The sequence below is a fragment of the Hylobates moloch genome, unplaced genomic scaffold (genome assembly GCF_009828535.3).
Source record: "Hylobates moloch isolate HMO894 unplaced genomic scaffold, HMol_V3 SCAFFOLD_2, whole genome shotgun sequence".
Classification (NCBI taxonomy): Eukaryota; Metazoa; Chordata; class Mammalia; order Primates; family Hylobatidae; genus Hylobates; species Hylobates moloch.
In genome coordinates this window covers 13953585-13973467 of record NW_026652277.1, presented here as the reverse complement: position 1 = coordinate 13973467, position 19883 = coordinate 13953585, and the positions used below count along the sequence as shown (strand labels likewise).

Here is a 19883-nt window from a genome sequence, read left to right as displayed (position 1 = left end):
TGGTGAGTTTTTTAAAGTAGACAAAGTATTAGTAAAGGAAGGAGACTAACATTGATCGAAAGTCTGTGTGTGCCAGACATGCTGTGCCGGGCTGTCTGCACTGTTTCTATTGGCAGCTGCTTTAGTTGATGCATCTACTATGTCCGAAGGTCAAGGACATCCTGACGTTGTGAATAGGTTTTGCAGTTGAATGAGTCTTCCACAATTAACCCAGCTTTACACGTAGTTTGTAATGTTTTTTTCTTATTTTCTTTCTAGCCCGAAAATCTCTTGTACTACAGTCAAGATGAGGAGTCCAAAATAATGATCAGTGACTTTGGATTGTCAAAAATGGAGGGCAAAGGAGACGTGATGTCCACTGCCTGTGGAACTCCAGGCTATGTCGGTAAGGACAGTGCGCGTGCACACGTGTGCCCGTGTGTGTGTGATATCCTCATGTGTGGTGTCACCACGTGTCAACTCCTCAGTCGTCTGAAGCATATGAGCTTGGCATGTAATCACAGCTGCCTTCATTTCCCTTGGGGGAAAGAATAAAAAGATTGAGGGACACTGGAATGAATAATTCATAGCAGGGAAGTGATTTCCCCTGAAAACTTTTGCACAGTTGGGTAGAAATCCCATTTGATTTGGTTGTGGGCCTGACTGAAGGCTGGGAGTTAATTTGGATGAATCCCAGGTTCCATTTCCAGAGATACTGCATACATCTGTTTCTGAGGGATTTACAATGAGACACTGAGATAACAGTAAGGTGCACACACAAGAAAACATTCCAATTACTGAGATAGGAACATCGATGGAGGAACCTTGGTCAGACCTTGACCAAGTCTCTCTCATCAGTCAGTCAACCCTGATCTGTACTGCGATGCTAGGCATTCAAGTTTTTCCTTAAATCACAACCCCCAATTCTTTGTACTAAACTTCCAAAATGCAGAGAAGACTACTGATAGATCTGAACACTTGGATTCTGATGTTAATCTTTTGACTTCTGGGGTCCTGGAGAAACACCATTAGAATACTTGTGATTGTTCTGAGACCTTCGTTGACATCAGTGTATTCATTCATTCATTCATTCATTCAGCAAATGTATGTAAAGTTGCTACTATGTACCTGATGCTGTACCAGGCACTGGGGTTAAGGCAGTGAATGACACAGACATGGTGCCTGCCCTCATGGAGCTTACATTTTAGTTGGAACAAATAAGCAAACAGGGTCATTTCAGATCTTAAGTGCTATGAAGAAACTAAACCTGGGGGCCTGCCATGGAGTGACAAGGAATCAGGACTGGGCTGAGAGGACAGGGAGGAGACTTGGGCCTTGGTCTCGGTGGCAAGAAGCCAGCCGGGTGGGAGTTACAGGACAGCATCCCAGGAAGAGCAACCAGTTTGTGCGAAAGCCCGAAGGCTGGGAGAGGGTACGAGCTAAGGATGTCTGAGAGCAAGGAAAAAGATGCGGTTGGAAAAGAGTTATGGAAAATGGAGTCTGAGGCTGAATTCTTTTTTTTTGGGGCGGGGGAGAGGTGGGTGGGTGTGGGTAGGGTACTGAATCTAGCTGTGTCGCAAGGTTGGAGTGCAGTGGCCCAATCCCGACTCACTGCAACCTCCGCTTCCTGGATTCAAGTGGTTCTCCTGCCTCAGCCTCCCGAGTGGCTGGGATTACAGGCGCCTGCCACCATGTCCAGCTAATTTTTGTATTTTTAGTAGAGACAGGGTTTTGTTATGTTGGCCAGGCTGGTCTCAAACTCCTGACCTCAGGTGATCCGCCCACCTCAGCCTCCCAAAGTGCTAGGATTACAGGCATGAGCCACCGCGCCCGAGTGAGGCTAAGTTCTTGTCATGCAAAGTGCGGTGACCTTTCTTCATGAGAATAGCCAGTGAGCCCACCTGAGAGAGGAGGTATATTATGTGACCAGCATCACCCTGTGGGTCTTTGGGGACATCCACAGAACCTTCCCAGGCAGGCTGAGGAGAGCCGGCCTCAAACTAAAGGAGTTACAAGGGGTATTGTGGGAAACTCCAGATGACCTTGGGGCCACTTCGTGGCCTTTCAGGTCCTTGCATATAATTACAGAGCCATGTCAAGCTCGAGTGTCATAGCTCTTCATTTTCAGAGTAACTCAGAGGAGGAAAGACAAGAGCAGGCTGAGGCGGGCAGAGAACAAAATAAGGGGAAGGGAAAGAAGCAGCAGGGTTTAGAAGTGTGGAGACACAGGTGGTGGAAACGTGGCTGGGGAGGAGCTGTGTGGATACCATCGCAGGGGGGCTCAATTCCCTGGATTGTGTGTATGCAGAAGGCACAGAAGAAGAGGTTGCTCTGCTCATTTTTGAAAGGTCCAGTGCATGGCCGGGTGTAGTGGCTCACGCCTGTAATCCCAGCACTTTGGGATGCCAAGGCGGTTGGGTCATTTGAGTCCAGGAATTCAAGATCAGCCTGGCCAACATGGCAAAACCCCATCTCTACTAAAAGTACAAAAATTAGCCGGGCATGTTGGTGCACACCTGTAGTCCCAGCTACTTGGGAGGCTGAGGCAGGAGAATCGCTTGAACCTTGGTTGTGGAAGTTGCAGTGGGCTGAGATTGCGCCACTGCGTTCCAGCCTGGGTGAGAAAGCGAGATGCTATCTCAAAAAAAAAAAAAAAAAAAAGGCCAGTGTAGGCTTTGATAGAGATTAACAGCATAGCAATCGATCATCTCTTCTAGGATAGGGTGATAATGGTTGCAGGAATAGCATGGTCCCTGGCTGGGGGACATGTGCCTGGGGTGACGACAGGAGGAAAGAGTGTGTGTGGTATATGCATGGAATTTCTCCAGCTCGGTCTGAGCCATCAGGGAAGCCGTGAATACATGAGATGAGACAAGATGAGTGGGGAGAGCCTCTTCTAACTACCGGGAATCTCAGACATTAGAAAATGAAGAGTCTGTTAGGTCATGGTGCTGGTCCTCTTTCCAGTGGTCTCCCCAGGCTGAGAAGGTGCTGATACTGCGGCCTGCCCATCTGTTCCCTTCAGGAAGTTGACCCTTGGGCTGTGATTTAAATGCTCTGACAATCAGTGAAGGCCCCTAGCTACGTACGCTTCACGTGCTTCTCATGTTTGGCTGGAAAGCTCCAGCACATTCTAAATTGAGTTTTACTTCTCTGTGTTTTGGCAAAGCCCGCGGGATGGCAGTTTTTCTGGTTTCTAAGTGGCTGCCATCTGCGGGGTCTGGGTCTGTTGATTGCTGTGTCTGGCACTGATGTGTCGGGAATGGTGTTGAGGAGTCCATTGCTCTTGCTACTCTAAATGGCAGCCAGGGGGAGCCATTGGGTGATGGTGTTGTGAGATACCAGGTTGTCGTGGAGGAGGCTGGGGGAGAAGAGGACTGTAGCAATGGCGCTCTTCTACTGGTTTTGTGTTGACTGAGCGCTGAAACTCCACCAAGAGTGCGCCTCTGGAGTGAGTCGTGTGGAGGGCACACAACTTCAGAGTAGGGAAGGGGCTGCTTTGAAGAGCTTGTGTCTAGAAGACATCCCTTAGGCAGTTCCTGGCTGAGCTTGGGCTGTTTCCTCCCTTGCAGTCTGCATGGCAATGTCCTATTCATCCACCGAAGCCCATTTTACATGTTACCGCCTTTGACTGCTTTCATGTCACCTTGTCCTCTCCTTTTACATCCTGCTTCTTTCTATGACCCTTTTCTCGTCATGGTCTGATCACATTGCATTAGGGTCGTATCAATCTGTGTCTCTCACTGCACTGAGTCTCATTAAATCTTTGTGCAGACACTTCCTGAATTTAGGAAAAACACACAGCTCATGAATCTTAGCCGTGTTTTCTTTCTGTCTTCCCCTTCCATTCGCTCAGCATGCGTTTATTGAGTTCCTGCTGTGTGCTGTGTGCATTCGTCCCACAGTATCCACAGGGGCTGGGTTCCAAGATACTTCACACCCTGCAGATACCAGCATCCTCAGATGGTCGAGTTCCTGATATGAAATGCATAGTATTTGCATATAACCTAGGCGTGGCCTCTGTGTACTGTCATTGCTAGATTGCTTACAATACCTGATGCAGTGTAAATGTTGTGGAAATAGTTGTCATAGGTATTGTTTTTATTTGTATTATTTGTATTGTTTTTTCAAATATTTTTGATCTGTGGATCCACATATTTTGAATCCATGGATACGAGGGCCAAGTGTACAGTGTTTGGTTTGAGAATACAAATATGGGCCGGGCGCGGTGGCTCACGCCTGTAATCCCAGCTCCTTGGGAGGCTGAGGCAGGCAGATCACCTGTGGTCAGAAGTTCCAGACCAGCCTGGCCAATATGGTGAAACCCTGTCTCTACTAAAAATACAAAAAATTAGCCAGGCAAGGTGGCAGGCGCCTGTAATCCCAGCCTCCCTACTCAGGAGGCTGAGGCAGGAGAATCACTTAAACCTGGGAGACAGAGGTTGCAGTGAGCTGAGATTGCGCCACTGCACTCCAGCCTGGGCAATGGAGTGAGACTCATCTCAAAAAAAAAAAAAAAAAAAAAGAAGAAGAATACAAATGTGAATAAGGTACAAACTCTGACCTCAGTATTGTGAGAGAGACAGCAAACAGGTCAGCTTAATGTATGCTAAGGGCTACATCATTCAGCCCTTCAAGAATTATTTATTTATTGCCTACCTTCTGTTCTGGGCACTGGGGGGTGGGCACATCAATAGAAATAGAAGAATAAAACATAAAAATCCCCTCCCTAGTGGCACTTACATCTGAGTGAGAGAGATATAGGCTATAAAGCAAATATTGATAGCTACGTTCATTCATGTGTTAGGTGGCTTTAAGTACTATGGAGAAAAATGAAGCAGAAAAGATGATAAGAAGTTCTTGTGTTCAGAGGGTGGTGGCAATTTTAACTACAGTGTGCAGGCAGCCGTCACTAAGAGGGTGGCCATGGTAAAGATTTGATAGGAGCGAGAGAACCGACCATGCAAGTATCTGGAGGGCATTCCAGGCGCAGTGCAGAGGCCTGAAGGCAGGAGAATGTGGGCAAGCAGCAGGGAGCAGGGGAAGCAGGAAGGAGAGGAATAGGAGAGACGAGTCGGAGAAGTCCTGAGTATGTGGACCGGGACTTGGAAATCGTTGTATAGACTTTAGCTTTTACTCGGTGATAGGATGCCGTCGGATGCTTCTGTGTTAAGGCAGTGACATATTGTTTTAAACAGGATCCCTCTAGGCCAGGGATTCCTAACCCCTGGGCCTTGGACTGATACTGATTCAGGGCCTGTTAGGAACCAAGCTGCACAGCAAGAAGTGAGAGGCAGGCTGGTGGGCATTCCTGCCTGAGCCCCGCCTCCTGTCAGATCAGCGGCAGTAAATTCTCATGGGAGCTTGAACCCTGTTGTGATCTGTGCCTGCAAGAGATTTAGGTTGCACGCTCCTTTTGAGAATCTAATAATGCCTGATGATCTAAGGTGGAAGAGTTTCATCCTGAAACCATCCCCAGTACCATATCCTTGAAACAATTGTCTTCCGTGAAACGGGTTCTTTGTGCCAAAAAGGTTGGGGATCGCTGCTCTAGGACACAAGCTGGGATCAGGATAGATGGTGGGGGTGGGGTGGAGGAAGGAGATGCGAGAAGGCTGTGGCATTGATCAGGTGAGACTGTGAGAAGGCTCACGCATTGATCAGCAAAGGTTTAGGTCAGATTGGTAGCAGCAAAAGTGATGAGAAGCTATCAGATGTCAGGTATATTTCAAAGGCAGTGTCCTCAAGGTTTTCTGAAAGATTGAAAGTAGGGTTTGAGAGAAAGAAAGAAGGCAAGGATCGTTCAAAGGTTTTTGGGCCTGATAACCCCGGGAGGGTGCAGTTGTCTTTGCTGGAGGTGGAAGAGCCTGTGGGATGAATAGATTGCAGATGCCTTAGGAGGAGCGCGGTCTCAATTTGTTAAAGTTGACTAGGCCAAGAGGGCAGCTGCAACGTGACCCTGGAACTGTGTGCAGTCGATTCTCGCTGTTCACAGTCATCATGTTCTGTTATAGCAAATAGCTGAAAGCACTGAATTAATCAATACTGAACCATTGCTCCTAAGGGAAACACAGGCTGGGTTCCTGTGAGCCTCTGGTCACATTTTCATCCACATGACCTTTTCAGAATGTGTGCTTCGGTTTAAAGACACCTTATTGAATATATGTTGTTGAATCATTAACACTGATGCACAGCCCACAGCACCGTAACTCCTGCCTGAAGGAAGCTTCTCTAACCCACCGATTTTCTCTGAAAGGCACATCACGGCCTCTTTGCTGTTAGGAAAGCTAGACAGACTTCAGCACTGTGCTCGGGGCTGTTGTAAACAGGGAGATCTCCAACAAAACACAAAAATGTGAAAAACAAGACACCAAATAGAGGGTGAGAAAAGACCCTTGTTTACAGTCTGAGATGAAACGTGAAGGAGGAGCACCACCTCATTCCGCCCCAGCCTGAAACTCACACATCAGGCAACTCAAGTATTTGGTCACTCTACGCATGTCTACAAATGACCACAAAGTATTGATTTGGGGGTTGCAAATAACTTTTAGCCAGTAGGCACATCTGCAGATACAGAATCCTTGAGTAATGAGGATCAACTAGATTTGGGAGATGTTAATTTATGGCTGCGTTTTAAAGCCATGAACCAGGATAGGCAGTGGAGGAGAGGAAAGATCCCAGAGCTGAGTCCTGGGGACATCAGGGTGGAGAGGTCAGGGGGACAAGCTGGAGCCCGCAGAGGAGACCAAGACAGAGAAGGGGCAGTGGGTGAAGTAGAAAGAGCGCAGGCGGAGAGTGACGTGCTCCCCATCAGACATGGAGAAAGTGCTTCACGTAGAAGGTATCACATGTCAGTTGCTGCTACTGAGTCAAGTAAGATGAAGAATGAGGATTTGGTTGAATTTTTTTTTTTTTTTTTTTTTTTGAGATGGAGTTTTGCTCTTGTTTGTTGCCCAGCCTGGAGTGCAGTGGCACGATCTCAGCTCACTGCAACCTCTGCCTCCCGGGTTCAAGCGATTGTCCTGCCTCAGCCTCCCGAGTAGCCAGGATTACAGGCATGCGCCACTATGCCCTAGGCTAATTTTATATTTTTATTAGAGACGGGGTTTCTCCATATTGGTCAGGCTGGTCTCGAACTCCCAACCTCAGGTGATCCACCCGCCTCGGCCTCCCAAACTGCTGGGATTACAGGCGTGAGCCACCATTCCTGGCCCTGGTTGAACTATTAATTAAGTGTGGTGGCCCTGTGGTCAGAGGAATGGCAGGAAGAAGGCGAAACGGGTCTTGGTAAGTACACCAGCATAATGTCCACCATGGGGCTCGCCCCAGCCGCTTACCTCCTTCCCCAGCCATGGCTTCTCCTTGCAAGGCTCTTGGGACACCATTTTGAATCTTGAGCAAAGAAACTGCTAGAAAGTTTTCCATCTGAACAGGGCAGAGCCCAGCCCCATTTGGCAGCTGTGAGGGAGGAGGGAGAGAGAGCTGCCACTTGTGATTCAGGGACCACACTGTCCTCTGGGCCCAAGCCAGGGGCAGAGCGCTGCTGTCTGTTCCCAGCCTAGCATGGTGTCTTCATATTTAGAAAGAAATGTGTGAATAAAGATGAGGAAAAGCTTTCATTCCCCTCAGGGCAATCTATAGGTTTATAGCTTGAGTTCAGACTTTTGATAAGTCGAAGCGTTGGTTTCAATTTGTGAATCATCGTTTGATTACTATCTAAATGACTATTCAGCTGAATAGTTAATTCTGCCAGCATGAAGCTATGACTTCAATTTAAATGAGCTCTCTAACAATGAAACCGAAAATGGTGCTTTTCCCCCAAGTATCCCAATGCACAGGGTGCCTTAGGAGGAGGCAAGAGGACTATAAGCACTTTGAACTTCACCCTCTTACATGTGGTGGCTGCCTGTGTTGTACACACCCTTTGCAAGGACTGTGGCCTGTGGAGGCAGCACATCACTTCACTGATAGCGGGAGATAGTGGGCATCCCCATCCATGACACTGAGATGTGGGCGGCTCATAGGGCTGGCTCTGCTAACACCAACAGGTTCTCCAGTAGATTGTGGTAGACGGGTCACACAGATTCATGTGAGGCAGTGTATTTCAGAAGCAACATTAAAATACAGGTGTGAAGGCTGGGCACAGTGGCTCATGCCTGTAATCCCAGCACCTTGGGAGGCCAGGGTGAGAGGATCACTTGAGTCCAGGAGTTTGAGACCAGCCTGGGCAACATAGTAAGACCCCTGTCTCTTTAAAAAAAATAGTAGGTGGGTGTGGTGGCACACACCTGTAGTCCCAGCTATTCGGGAGGCTGACGCAGGAGGATCACCTGAGCCCAGGACCTTGAGGCAACAGCAAACTATGAGCACACCACTGCACTCCAGCCTGGGCAACAGAGTGAGACCCCATCTCTAAAAAAATACAGGAGTGCGAGGGATCAACAAGGGTTGGAATGACCAGGGGAAAACTGGAGGACGTGGATTTGGAGGAAGGGCAGGACTTGAGCAAAAGTAAGGAGAGTCACAGGTGCAGAGCAGGCAGGGGGAGCAGAGGCCCAGAGTCATGGGCTGCTTCTTGGAGGATCTGGGAGAAATGAACAGACTCACTGGGCCTGGAGAGAGGGCTGGCGGAATTGTACTTGGTGATCATTTAGGAGAAACGATGGGCCCATCTGGTGAAAAGTGGCTCCTCAGAATACCATGGTGGGTCTCAGTATGGTATTGACCGAGATTGGGAATCCATTTAATTAAGTCAAGTATAACATTCCCCTTGGTCTCGGCAATAAGAGATAAAAGTCAGAGCTAAGGAAGTTAGTAAAATTATGTATATTGCCTGCTCAGCTGCATTAATTAAAATATCTGAATCACTGAACATCAGTAGTAAGTGACAGAAAACATCCATATCAATCACGTAATTGACGAGACAGATGAGAAACTCCTATTTGGTGGAGGATGGCCTGTTTTCTATCTTTATCTTTTCTTTTTTCAAGAGACAGGGTCTCTGTCCCCCAGGCTGGAGTGCAGTGGCATGATCATAGCTCACTGCAGCCTCGATCCCCTGGGCTCAGGTGATCCTCCCACCTCAGCCTCCTGCAGAGCTGGGACTACAGGTGCACACCACCACACCTGGCTAATTTTTAAATTTTCTTGTAGAGACAGGGTCTATGTTGCTCAGGCTGGTCTCGAACTGCTGGGCTCAAGTGATCCTCCTGCCTCATCCTCCCAAAGTGCGGAGATTACAGATATTAACCACTGTGCCTAGTTGAGAATTTTTTTTTTGAGCCTTATTCAGTGACAGTTCATCACCTAGCAGTATTTTCTGTGGAGTGCACAACCACAGCCACGCTATTCCATTACAGACGTCACTCAGAAATAAGAAGGAACATGTACAGCTGGTCCATCGTTCTGCCTAGAAGCAGAACTGCACCTTGATGCTTTAGATGGTGGCTGACTGTTACGTTCCTGAGGCTGTCGGGGAAGGAATCGTTCATTTCCTTCTGGAACTTAGTTGCCGTGTTGGCTGCAAAGCCACGATAGACATCTTTGGTCTAGCTCCGCCTTAACTTGCCTAAAATAGTTTAAACGTGTTTCGTCTTGTTCTTCTCTAAAAGGAGATGGAGAAGAATTGGTCAACATTCTTGGTGTATTTTTTTCACTGAGTTAGAGGATTGGTGTTAATTCAGGGATCACTGCACTTCTAGAAGTTGATGTGGGGCGTAGGATTATGATGAGCTCTTGGAAGCCAGGGGTTCCAGCCAGCACAGTGTTGGAGCAAGGACCTCTATCCTCAAAGCCGCCCAGCCTATAGTTGCTGGCAGTCACGGCAGGGGACTTGCATGTAAGCGTCCTCCTCTGTCTGCCATTGATTAGATATGAAGGAGGCCTGCGCCTTTCACTTAAACTTGGGGATTCTCAGTTTCTTGTATATAAAATAAATGTGCTGGGCTAAATATTTCCTGTAAATTTTTTTCTGGCTTTAACATTGTATGTTTGTGAGTTGGTATCCTTTAAGTATGTAAATATCTACGTGTCAAGGATACTGGCCATCATTTTTCCCATCTTCGCTCCATACAGCCAAGAAAAAGGATTCAGTCGATGGACCTCCCCACCGTCTGTCTTCTGAGTGATCTCGATTCTTTTCATCTTTCCCCATAGCGCCTCTGTTCCCAGTCCTTTCATGTTCACTCCTCGATGTGGTTGCTCCCCAACAGAGCTTGCTTTTTATTTGTTTCTCACTTAAATACCATATTTTGGTCCGTGACTATAAGCATTACATCATTGTTCTCATCCTCTCCGACTGTTAGTGTCAAAACAGGGTTTTATGTAACTGAGAAATTGTCATACAGGGCACAGATGAGTAGGCGGAACATCCAGATGAGAATTTTCTCTCTTTCTCAACAGCTACTTGGTGACAGCCCACAGTGAACATTTTATCACACCGTGGGCTGCAGCCAGACCCCCTGTGCTGGAGAGGACAGGGCCCCCTAAGTGGGGAGACTTGTAGGGCCTGCTCGTCTTCATGGAACTGACTCATTGCACGTGGGCAACATACACTCAGCCCGGCTTTGAGGAGCCCCATCCCACACATGGCAGCCCCACAGAGTCACTCTGAACACAGTGTTTTTAAGGCACTTGTCTTCCTTCTGGAATTGCTTCTTTAGATACTTGATGTGGGAGGGAGGTCACGTTTTGCTGTGGTGGGAAAGAGGGGGAGGGCAGCATGTGTAGCTCCATTTGTTCTTTGTCATGATTAAAAACCAAAACCCTGGAATGACTGTAGCAGTCTTCTTAATCAGATTTCACAAGAAAGGCTTGACTTAAGTACAGAGTAGGCATCACGCTGTGATCACACACCAGGTAGGCCCCCATGGGAGACCCTAGAGGGGCCGCACAGCAGTGCCGTTTGTGGCCACGTTGCTCTGAAAGGCCTTCCTTGGCACAGCTGACTTCCTCCGTCCCGCGGAGTTCCAAGGCCCTCCCACATTTCAAAAGCCCAGCGGCCCCAGCTTCTACTCCCTCCCCGTTCCTTAGCCTCAGTCCTCCATGATTGGCTTTGGGAGCATTTGAACAGCAGTCCCAGCTCAGATGAGAATGGTAATTACATACCAGTATGGTGCTTTCATGGAGACTTCTCATGCCTGTGGTGAAACTCGAGGCTACTGGAAAAATCAGGGTAAGCTGCTCTTTGGCGATAGTTTTTTTTTTTTTTTGAAACGGAGTCTTGCTGTGTTGCCCAGGCTGGCATGCAGTAGCATGATCTCAGCTCACTGCAGCCTCTGCCTCCCAGGTTCAAGCGATTCTCCTGCCTCATCCTCCCGAGAAGCTGGGATTACAGGCACGCACCACTGCATCTGGCCTTTGTATTTTTAATAGAGACAGGGTTTCACCATGTTGGCCAGGCTGGTCTCAAACTCCTGACCTCAGGTGATCCACCGGCCTCGACTTCCCAAAGTGCTGGGATTACAGGCGTAAGCCACCATGCCTGGCCTGGTGATACGTTTTTAATTTAATTTTTTTTTTTTTTTTTTTTTTTTTGCCATCTTGATCTATTGCTAGAGGCAATTCATTCCCCATGAATGACAGCTCTAGGTGAAGGATGATAGAGACCAGAGGAGGAGGCTATCCCAACAGAAAAGATCGGAGCTGTCCCAAAAGCCTTCTGCTCATCTTCTGTGACTTTGGATGGAAGATAGACTTTAGGCAGAGAATGCTCCTGTGTTTCAGCCTGATTTTTACTTGCCAACAGTCTGGATTGCAATACTGGAAACCTGGGTGAAGCAACAGCTGTTTATTAAGATGCTCCCGGTAAAAGTCCCTCATCGTCTTAATTTTTTCTTTTTTTAATACCCCTGCTGTTGCAAATTCTGCTACTGACAGGAAGCTGACCTGACCAAGCACATTCAGTATCACCTCCTTGCCTTGATGTCATTCTTACTGAGGCCAAATTCTCCCCTGAAATGTATGTCTGGGGTTCTAACAACACAAAGCTTAATTTTATTTTTCCTGATCTTTAAATTCTGTTTAGCATCTCTGAAAAGGCCACTGCTAGGTAGAAATGTCATCCTTCTCTCTCACTGTTTGAAAGAAATCTTCTCGCCTCTTCTCTGACACACAGTATCACAAACTCTTAGAAACTCCATTGCAGTTTGATTTAGTAGCTGGTGTTCCTTCCCCCACCAGCAGGGGAGCATCGCTTCTTCCCGCTTCCTGGCGGAAGTTCCTCAAGGACCGGAAGACCAGCTGTGATCCGAGCGTCTAGCCCTGGACACAGATACCTACTGGCATTGTTTACAATGAGGGGCCACGTGCAACTCTTCCAAATTGAGCTCCAGTTCTTTTGCTTGCAGGCGTAACTCTAGGACACAGTGGCAGGTGCCCATCAAGACAGGAAACTGAGGCATAGGCAAGATAATGAATCCTCTAGTTTACCGTGGCACAGAGCCCAGCCTATAATCCTGTCCTCTGATTCCGTGCTGGATCTGAGGTAACAGACTTGTATTTAGAGTAAATTCAGTATTTTCAGTTTGTGGGGTTTTTTCTTCTTTTTTCTTTTTTTTTTTTTTTGAGACAGAGTCTTGCTCTGTTGCCCAGGCTAGAGTGCAGTGGCACAATCTTGGCTCACTGCAACCTCCGCCTCCTCGGTCCAAGCAATTCTCCTGCCTCAGCCTCCCGAGTAGCTGGTACTACAGGCATGCGCCACCACGCCTGGCTAATTTTTGTATTTTTAGTAGAGACGGGGTTTCACCATGTTGGCCAGGCTGGTCTCGAACTCCTGACCTCAAGTGATCCGCCCACCTCAGCCTCCTAAAGTGCTGGGATTACAAGGGTGAGCCACCGCACCCAGCCTGGTTCTGGACTGTTGACTTTTAACTTCTGGCATCGAGGACTGCCCCTGTCCCCCAGGCTGCTCCCTCCTGATGTGTCACCATCCTCCAGCCACTGGAGGGGTCATGTGTGAAGGACAGAGAGGAGAGGCCACACAGACTTCCATGGAGGTGAGCAAAGCACCCTGAACGCGGGCTTCCTAGGAGGGCGAGGGCTTCGCCGTTTCCTCCACCCTCTCAGCAGAAACTGCTTCTTGGCACATCCTCAGGGCTTGGGAAAGGGAAAATTCTTTTCTACTTCAGAAGAGCATGAAGATTGATTACCGCCAAGCCCCACACCCACAAGACAGCTGCTGTCTTAGTTTTCAGTCCCCTTGGTTACGCCTTGTTCTTCTCTCTTCTTTGGTAAGGAAAATGGGCAATTTAATTGTTTTAAAAACAAGATGAAAGGTTTCTGAACTCTTTTTTTTGTTTTTTTGAAGTCTCTCGAGTCTTTCCGTTCGCCAGGAATACTTGCTCTAAATCAATATAAAGTAGCTTGGTTCCCGCAAAGTGGAATTTTCCATAAGTGGGCTGGTGGTGAGTCTCACTGTGGTAAATCCAATTATTTTGAATTCTCCATCTAGTTTTATAAAGAGCATGAGTTAGTCGTGGTCTCTGAGAAGGACCACATCTCTCCACAGAGGTCTCTGATGGCTCCTGGGACACTCTTGTGAGGCTGAGTGGTTTACATGGAGCTTAACTTTTATTTACTGGTGTAAACTTATTAAGCCAGTGGGATATTGTTTTGTCAGGAATAGCAAAGAAAGCTGAGTTAATAGCACCCAAGATCTGACCGGGAGGAGGTTCTGAGAGATCGTGTAACAAAGTATTTCTTTCTGCCCTTTACCCCTAAACCTGGTAGTCCCGAACTTCCTTGGAGAAAAGGTATTTTTTTTTTGAGTTGGAGTTTCGCTCTTGTTGCCCAGGCTGGAGTGCAATGGCAGTCTTGGCTCACTGCAACCTCCGCCTCCCAGGTTCAAGTGATTCTCTTGCCTCAGCCTCCTGAGTAGCTGGAATTACAGGCACCCACCACTGTGTCTGGCTAATTTTTGTATTTTTAGTAGAGATGGGGTTTCACCTTGTTGGTCAGGCTGGTCTCGAACTCCTGACCTCAGGTGATTCACCCTCCTTGGCATCTCAAAGTGCTGGGACTACAGGTGTGAGCCACCGTGCCGGGCAGAGAAAAGGTCTTAAAGGGAGAGTAACATGAGTGACAAGCACATTCACACACTGAGATTTAGGGTGAATTCTGCCTCTTTTCTCCTCAGAGTTCCTGTCTGAAATCATGTGTTCATGGAAAGGTATTTAGCAAACTGCTCTTGCTTTTACCTAATACAGGTACTTGCCAATTGGCAGTTGCTTCCATTCCTAAATTCATTTGTTCCCCACCCCCACCCGTCCTGTGTTATTTTTTCTTGTACCTACTCACCAAAAATATTTCAGGCAGCAAAGTTGACTTGTAGCCCAGTTGTGTGGAATTTGGAAGACATTTTTCCATAGAAATAATGGTGTGTGGCGACTAGGTTGGGTTCAGTTGAATCACCAAGTGCCGACCAATCAGGACGTAGAGATGAGAGCTCTGCCCTGCCCTCCAGCAGCGTGAAATCTGATTTGACAGTGAGATTTATGCAGCAGTAAAGGAACATTGGAGGTACAGAGGAAGTCACAGGAGACCATTGTGTTACAGGATTTTGGTGAATGCACCTGGGAACCCAACCATTGTGCCCAATGCGTGTGAACTGTGTACAGCCGCCCCCACACTAACCCCACTCTCTGCAGCTCCAAAACGCTGGCTTTGGGCAAGCCTAAGGGATATCCTGAAGGCTGGACTGCCGACTGGCTTGCGTAGGTCCCTTTCAATACCTCCAGGTGGGTGGGTTTCCCTACAGCCACGGACAGAGCCCCCAGGGACCTTGCCTTGTCATTTGAGAGGATGTCCCTTCTGTCGTAGCTGGGCCAGGAGAATAGGCCCTTTCCTGCTTTGTCTGGAGGCTGGGGACATCTTAGACGAGCCGTGGAGCCTTTCAGTGACTGCCTGTCTTTGTCAGTAGCTCCAAATAAGCAAGAACTCAAAGCATCCCTCTCGCAGGAGGCATAGGAGCAGCAGGGAGTCATTGTCAGGTTCGCCCATCACGCTTGAATTCTGCTGCATACGATTAGAAGAGAATACGCTTTCTCCTTGACTAGGAAGCTCTCGGGTATCTCCAGGCAGCCCTGGCCAGGAGATGGAACAGTGGCTGCGTAGTTCAGAGCCCTCATCACTTTCCGAGGCCACGGAGGGACTGTGCTCGGCACCTCCTGGGTCTGGAAGCTCGTTGGTCTTCTGCAAGTTTGTAAGTTGGGCGCTGTGATTTTTTGGAATTAGAGCAGAGTTCTTGCCACACGGCGTAATACTGGTAACATAACACTGGCAGGTTCGGCTGATTCTTAGGCAGGAAAACTGGCATCTGAAAAGATCAGCTTGAGAAGTGGACTCTCCCATGGCTACGTGCCTCACCACAGCTGAAACAAGAAAATGGGTGGGTTGGGGGCTATGCTAGAAAGGCCAGGTGAATCCAGCAGGTTGGTGAAACAGTGCAGCCGACTGCCGATTACAGGAGGCGAGCAGGAGAGAGAACATCCTTGTGGATCTCCACGGTTTGGCCTGGTTTGGCCACCGTATCAAATTGTCAGGAGAGTTTTGAAATTTGCCTGAGAACATTCTATTTTCCACGAATTTCTGTGAGATGAAAAATAGCTATTTGAAGTGATCTCGGTGGGCTTTTTCAAACAGTATTTCAAAGGACCCTTGATTCCAGCAATCACAAGTGAAATTAGAACTTAGGGTATGGGTGTGTGTGCCATTATGCAATTTTAAAAATATTTCATGTTGGTGGAAATGTCATTTCCAAATCAGTTTGCTTTGTCTTGTTTGCTGGGTGACATGTCACTTCTCTCTTCACCCCCGGGATTGTTTCTAAGCGCAATTAAGACGGTCACCAGAAGACAAATAGTTTACCCACCTCTAATTGGTTAAAAAATATTTGTATTTTGTTGGTCAATATAACACAGACAATACACGACACCAAAAAGTGCAAGAAATGTACATTCTTGTTCAAATTCTTGACACAAATATGTAAATTTCCATCGCCAGTATTGTCATCCTGATATTTACTTGTTTATAATTTAGAACTTTCCCCCATAACAACCGTGGTGTTACCCAAAGCAGAAATCTTATTTATTTAATTTGTTTGTTTGTTTATTTATTTTAGAGACAGCATCTCACTCTGTTGCCCAAGCTGGAATGCAGTGATGCAATCATAGCTCACTGCAGCCTCCAACTCTGGGCTCAAGTGATCCTCCTGCCTTAGCCTCCCAAAATGCTGGATTATAGGCATGAGCCACTACATGTAGCCCAGGAATCTTTTCTTAACCATATGCTTGATGTCATAAACTTTACCATTTAAGCAGAATCTCATGTTTTAAAAATTATTTAAGTGTAGTTAGTCTGTGGCTTCAAGAATCTAAACATCTCAGCTGGGCATGGTGGCTCACACCTGTAATCCCAGCACTTTGGGAGGCCAAGGCGGGTGGATCACCTGAGGTCAGGAGTTAGAGACCAGCTTGGCCAACATGATGAAACCCTTTCTCTACTAAAAACACAAAAAGTAGTCAGGCGTGGTGGTGCACATCTGTAATCCCAGCTGCTGGGGAGACTGAGGCAGGAGAATTGCTGGAACCTGGGAGGCAGAGGTTGCAGTGAGTTGAGATCATGCCACTGCACTCCAGCCTGGGCGACAGAATGAGATTCCTTCTCAAAGAAAAAAAAAAAGAAGAAGAAGAAGAATCTAAACATCTCAAGTAACATCCAAGCACAAAAATTATCCCCTTGCTTTTCCAGCCTGTACATGCCTTGCACCATGGCCCAGTGTGTCGGCAGATTTGCCAGATTGAGGGTGAAATGTGTCATGTGCCAGTGTCCCTTGATGTATGGATTTCTAGAAAAAACCATGTTCTTTATTCTTTCTTTTTCTGAACAATGGATGGTGGCCAGTATGTTCCTCATTCTAACAGATGATGAAGACAGAGAGGAGGTTGTTCTTTTAAAGAATCCTCCCTCCCACCATCCACGATGCTGGAGAACTGTGAGCATAATAGAGCACTCATGAGAACACAGAGTATCCGCGCTTCCTAGGTGGGAAGCCTGCTCTGCGGTGGCTGTGGCCTCGTATTTCTGCTGTCTTCCTTGGCTAGGGCATCCGTTGAGTCTTTGCTCAGAGGCTGTGTAAGCAGCTGTAGGAGGCACCGCAGCTTCCTTGTCTGTGCTCCTTTCTCGTCTATCTGTTGCCTTGGGCTTCTTTCTTTACCCCCTGCTTTTGTTTCCAAGCACAATTAAGAAAGTCACCAGAGGCCGGGCACAGTAGCTCACGCCTGTAATCCCAGCACTTTGGGAGGCCGAGGCAGGTGGATCACGAGGTCAGGAGTTCGAGACCACCCTGACCAACATGGTGAAACCCCGTCTCTACTAAAAATACAAAAATTAGCCGGGCGTGGTGGTGCATGCCTGTAATCCCAGCTACCTGGGAGGCTGAGGCAGGAGAATGGCTTGAACCTGGGAGGTGGAGGTTGCAGTGAGCTGAGATTGTGCCGCAGCACTCCAGCCTGGATGGCAGAGTGAGACACCATCTCAAAAAAATATATATGTTTTGTTGGTTGATGTGACACAGATAAGACACAACACCAAAAAGGACAAGAAATGTATATTCTTGTTCAAATTATTGACACAAATATGTAAATCTCCATCCCCAATATTGTCATCCTGATATTTACTTGTTAATAATTTAAAACTTTCCCCCATAACAACCATGCTGTTATCCAAAGCAGAAATCTTCTATTTTATTTTTACTTATGTATTTATTTTAGAGATGGGGCCTCACTCTGTTGCCCAGGCTGGAGTGCAATGGCGTGATCATAGCTCACTACAGCCTCCAACTCTGGGCACCCAGCACGGGGCATGAGGTTATGCCCTGAAGTTTGCCCTGAGCTCCCAGTGCCTGTGTGTTGTTTGACATGTGGTTCTGTGGAGTGGCCAGGCCAGGCTGCTGCGCCATCTCGCTGAAGAGCTTTGCAGATTCTTGTGATCTAGAACCCAGCGCCTCCATCCCCTAACTTAGCTCTGCCCTCCCAACACATGCTGTCAGCTCTGCAGGAGGGGAAGCTGGTCAGCCGTTGCTCTAGGAACCTTCTCTGCCTCAGGGACACTTTCCATGAGGCCACACTGCTGGCCCTGGAGGGTCCTTGCAGATGTCGTTGCTTCTCACGCCATCTGTGCCCGTTTGGCCACTGGGACCAGAGTGCCAGCTCAGGGAGAGCATGCCTCCTAAATCAGAAAGACTTTAACTGTGGTAAATGGCTTCCTTTTGTCAGTTCCCATAAGACAAGAGTCTTGAGAAATATGCTCTTAGCAGTCGTGGCGGATGAGTCAGCTATCGCCCAGCCAGCCAAGGGTGGCCCTCCCAGGTTGAGTTCCCTCACTTTGTAGTTCTGTCTCTCATTTTGCTGCTGCGTTGAGGGTGAACATGGTGAAGAAAGGATGTGCAGATGTATTTATTTTGCTCTTGTTTAAAAAAAAATAAAAATCTGATAGGAAGTTTGGGGGCGTTGGAGACTAAAGCCAGTTTTGGGGATTATCTGTGGAGTGCATCCCTCACTGCCATAAGCAGAGGCACTCAGCGGTGGCTTGTCTACCTTCCTGTTCTCGCTCAGGAATATATTTCTTGTCAACGGGATGAAAGAGAGGATTTCCCTGTTCGTTTTTCTACAAAAGAACTTTTCATTTCCAAGTGTGTCCAACCCCTGGAGGACAGCTTTGAGTGCGACCCAACACAAATTCGTAAATTTTCTTAAAACATGATGAGATTTTTTGGCGATTCTTGTATTTTAGCCCATCAGCTATGATTAGTGTTAGTGTATTTTATGTGTGGCCCAAGACAATTCTTCTTCTTCCATTGTGGCCCAGGGAAACCAAAAGATTGGACACCCAGGTAAGCCTAGACTGAAGATGCTCTCACCTTAGCAAACAGTATGTTTGAGTGAAAAGAGCTGGAACAAGGATCAGATTGACCTGGTTTCAAATCTCAGCTCTTTCCTATCTAGCTGTGTGATGTGGGACAAGTTACTTAACTTCTCTGAGGCTCATTTTTCTCACCTGTCAGGTGCACATCATGATAGTTGTCAGAGTTCAAAGGATTGCAGTAGAAAACGTTTGTGAATGACTCACCCAATACCCAGTTCATGGCAGACAATATAAGTGAAGTCTCTTCTGAAAGGAAGTTCGTGTAGATGCCACATTCCCATTGGGTAACATTGGCCAACTTTCCTGACCTCTCATACCTCTACGTCCTCCCCTGTAATTTGGGAATAATAGTGACCATGCTACTAGCACTTCCCGTCAAGGATTGTTGGGGTGAGTGAGTGAATACATCATAAAAGAAGACCTAACTCAGCCTCTAACAAGTACCTTGTCAGCTCTAGCTATTTGTCTCTATCCTTAAAAATTTTCTGGAAAGTCTGTGCTAAAGACGCTGCCATCAGATGTGTTTGGGGGCAAAGGAGATTTTACTCAGATTCACTGCCTCTTCTTGTATTTATCTACTCTTTGCACTAACATATACTGAGTGCCAGCTACGCCAGACGCTGCTGGTCGCCAGAGTGGGTGGGTAGCCAATGCTGGGCGATGGCCACAGGCCAGGAACAGGGAGTCAGGATCAGTATAGAACAAGCCCCAAGGCCAAGAACAGGGAGTCAGGATCAGTATAGAACAAGCCCCAAGGCCAAGAACAGGGAGTCAGGATCAGTATAGAACAAGCCACAAGGCCAGGAACAGGGAGTACAGAGCGAGCCCAAGCCCCCAGCATAGATGACTCCTGATGAAGAGTGCTTTAGAACCAAGAATGCAAGGTTGAATTGCAGTTTTTCTGTTTCACAGATGAGATGGGAAAATGCAATGAGCATGCTGACACCCTCCCCAAACCTTAGAGAAGGAATTAGGGGCAGGCC

General features: G+C 47.5%; 1 protein-coding gene across 6 annotated transcripts in view; it reads left to right on the top strand.

The window, feature by feature from the left end:
• CAMK1D (calcium/calmodulin dependent protein kinase ID) overlaps positions 1-19883 on the top strand; it is a 485392-nt gene that overhangs the window by 425528 nt on the left and 39981 nt on the right. For all 6 annotated transcript variants that reach the window (XM_058431871.1, XM_032161229.2, XM_058431865.1 and 3 more), the window contains one exon: positions 259-385. In XM_058431871.1, coding sequence (XP_058287854.1) covers positions 259-385 — 127 coding nt within the window. The remainder of the gene's footprint in view (positions 1-258; positions 386-19883) is intronic.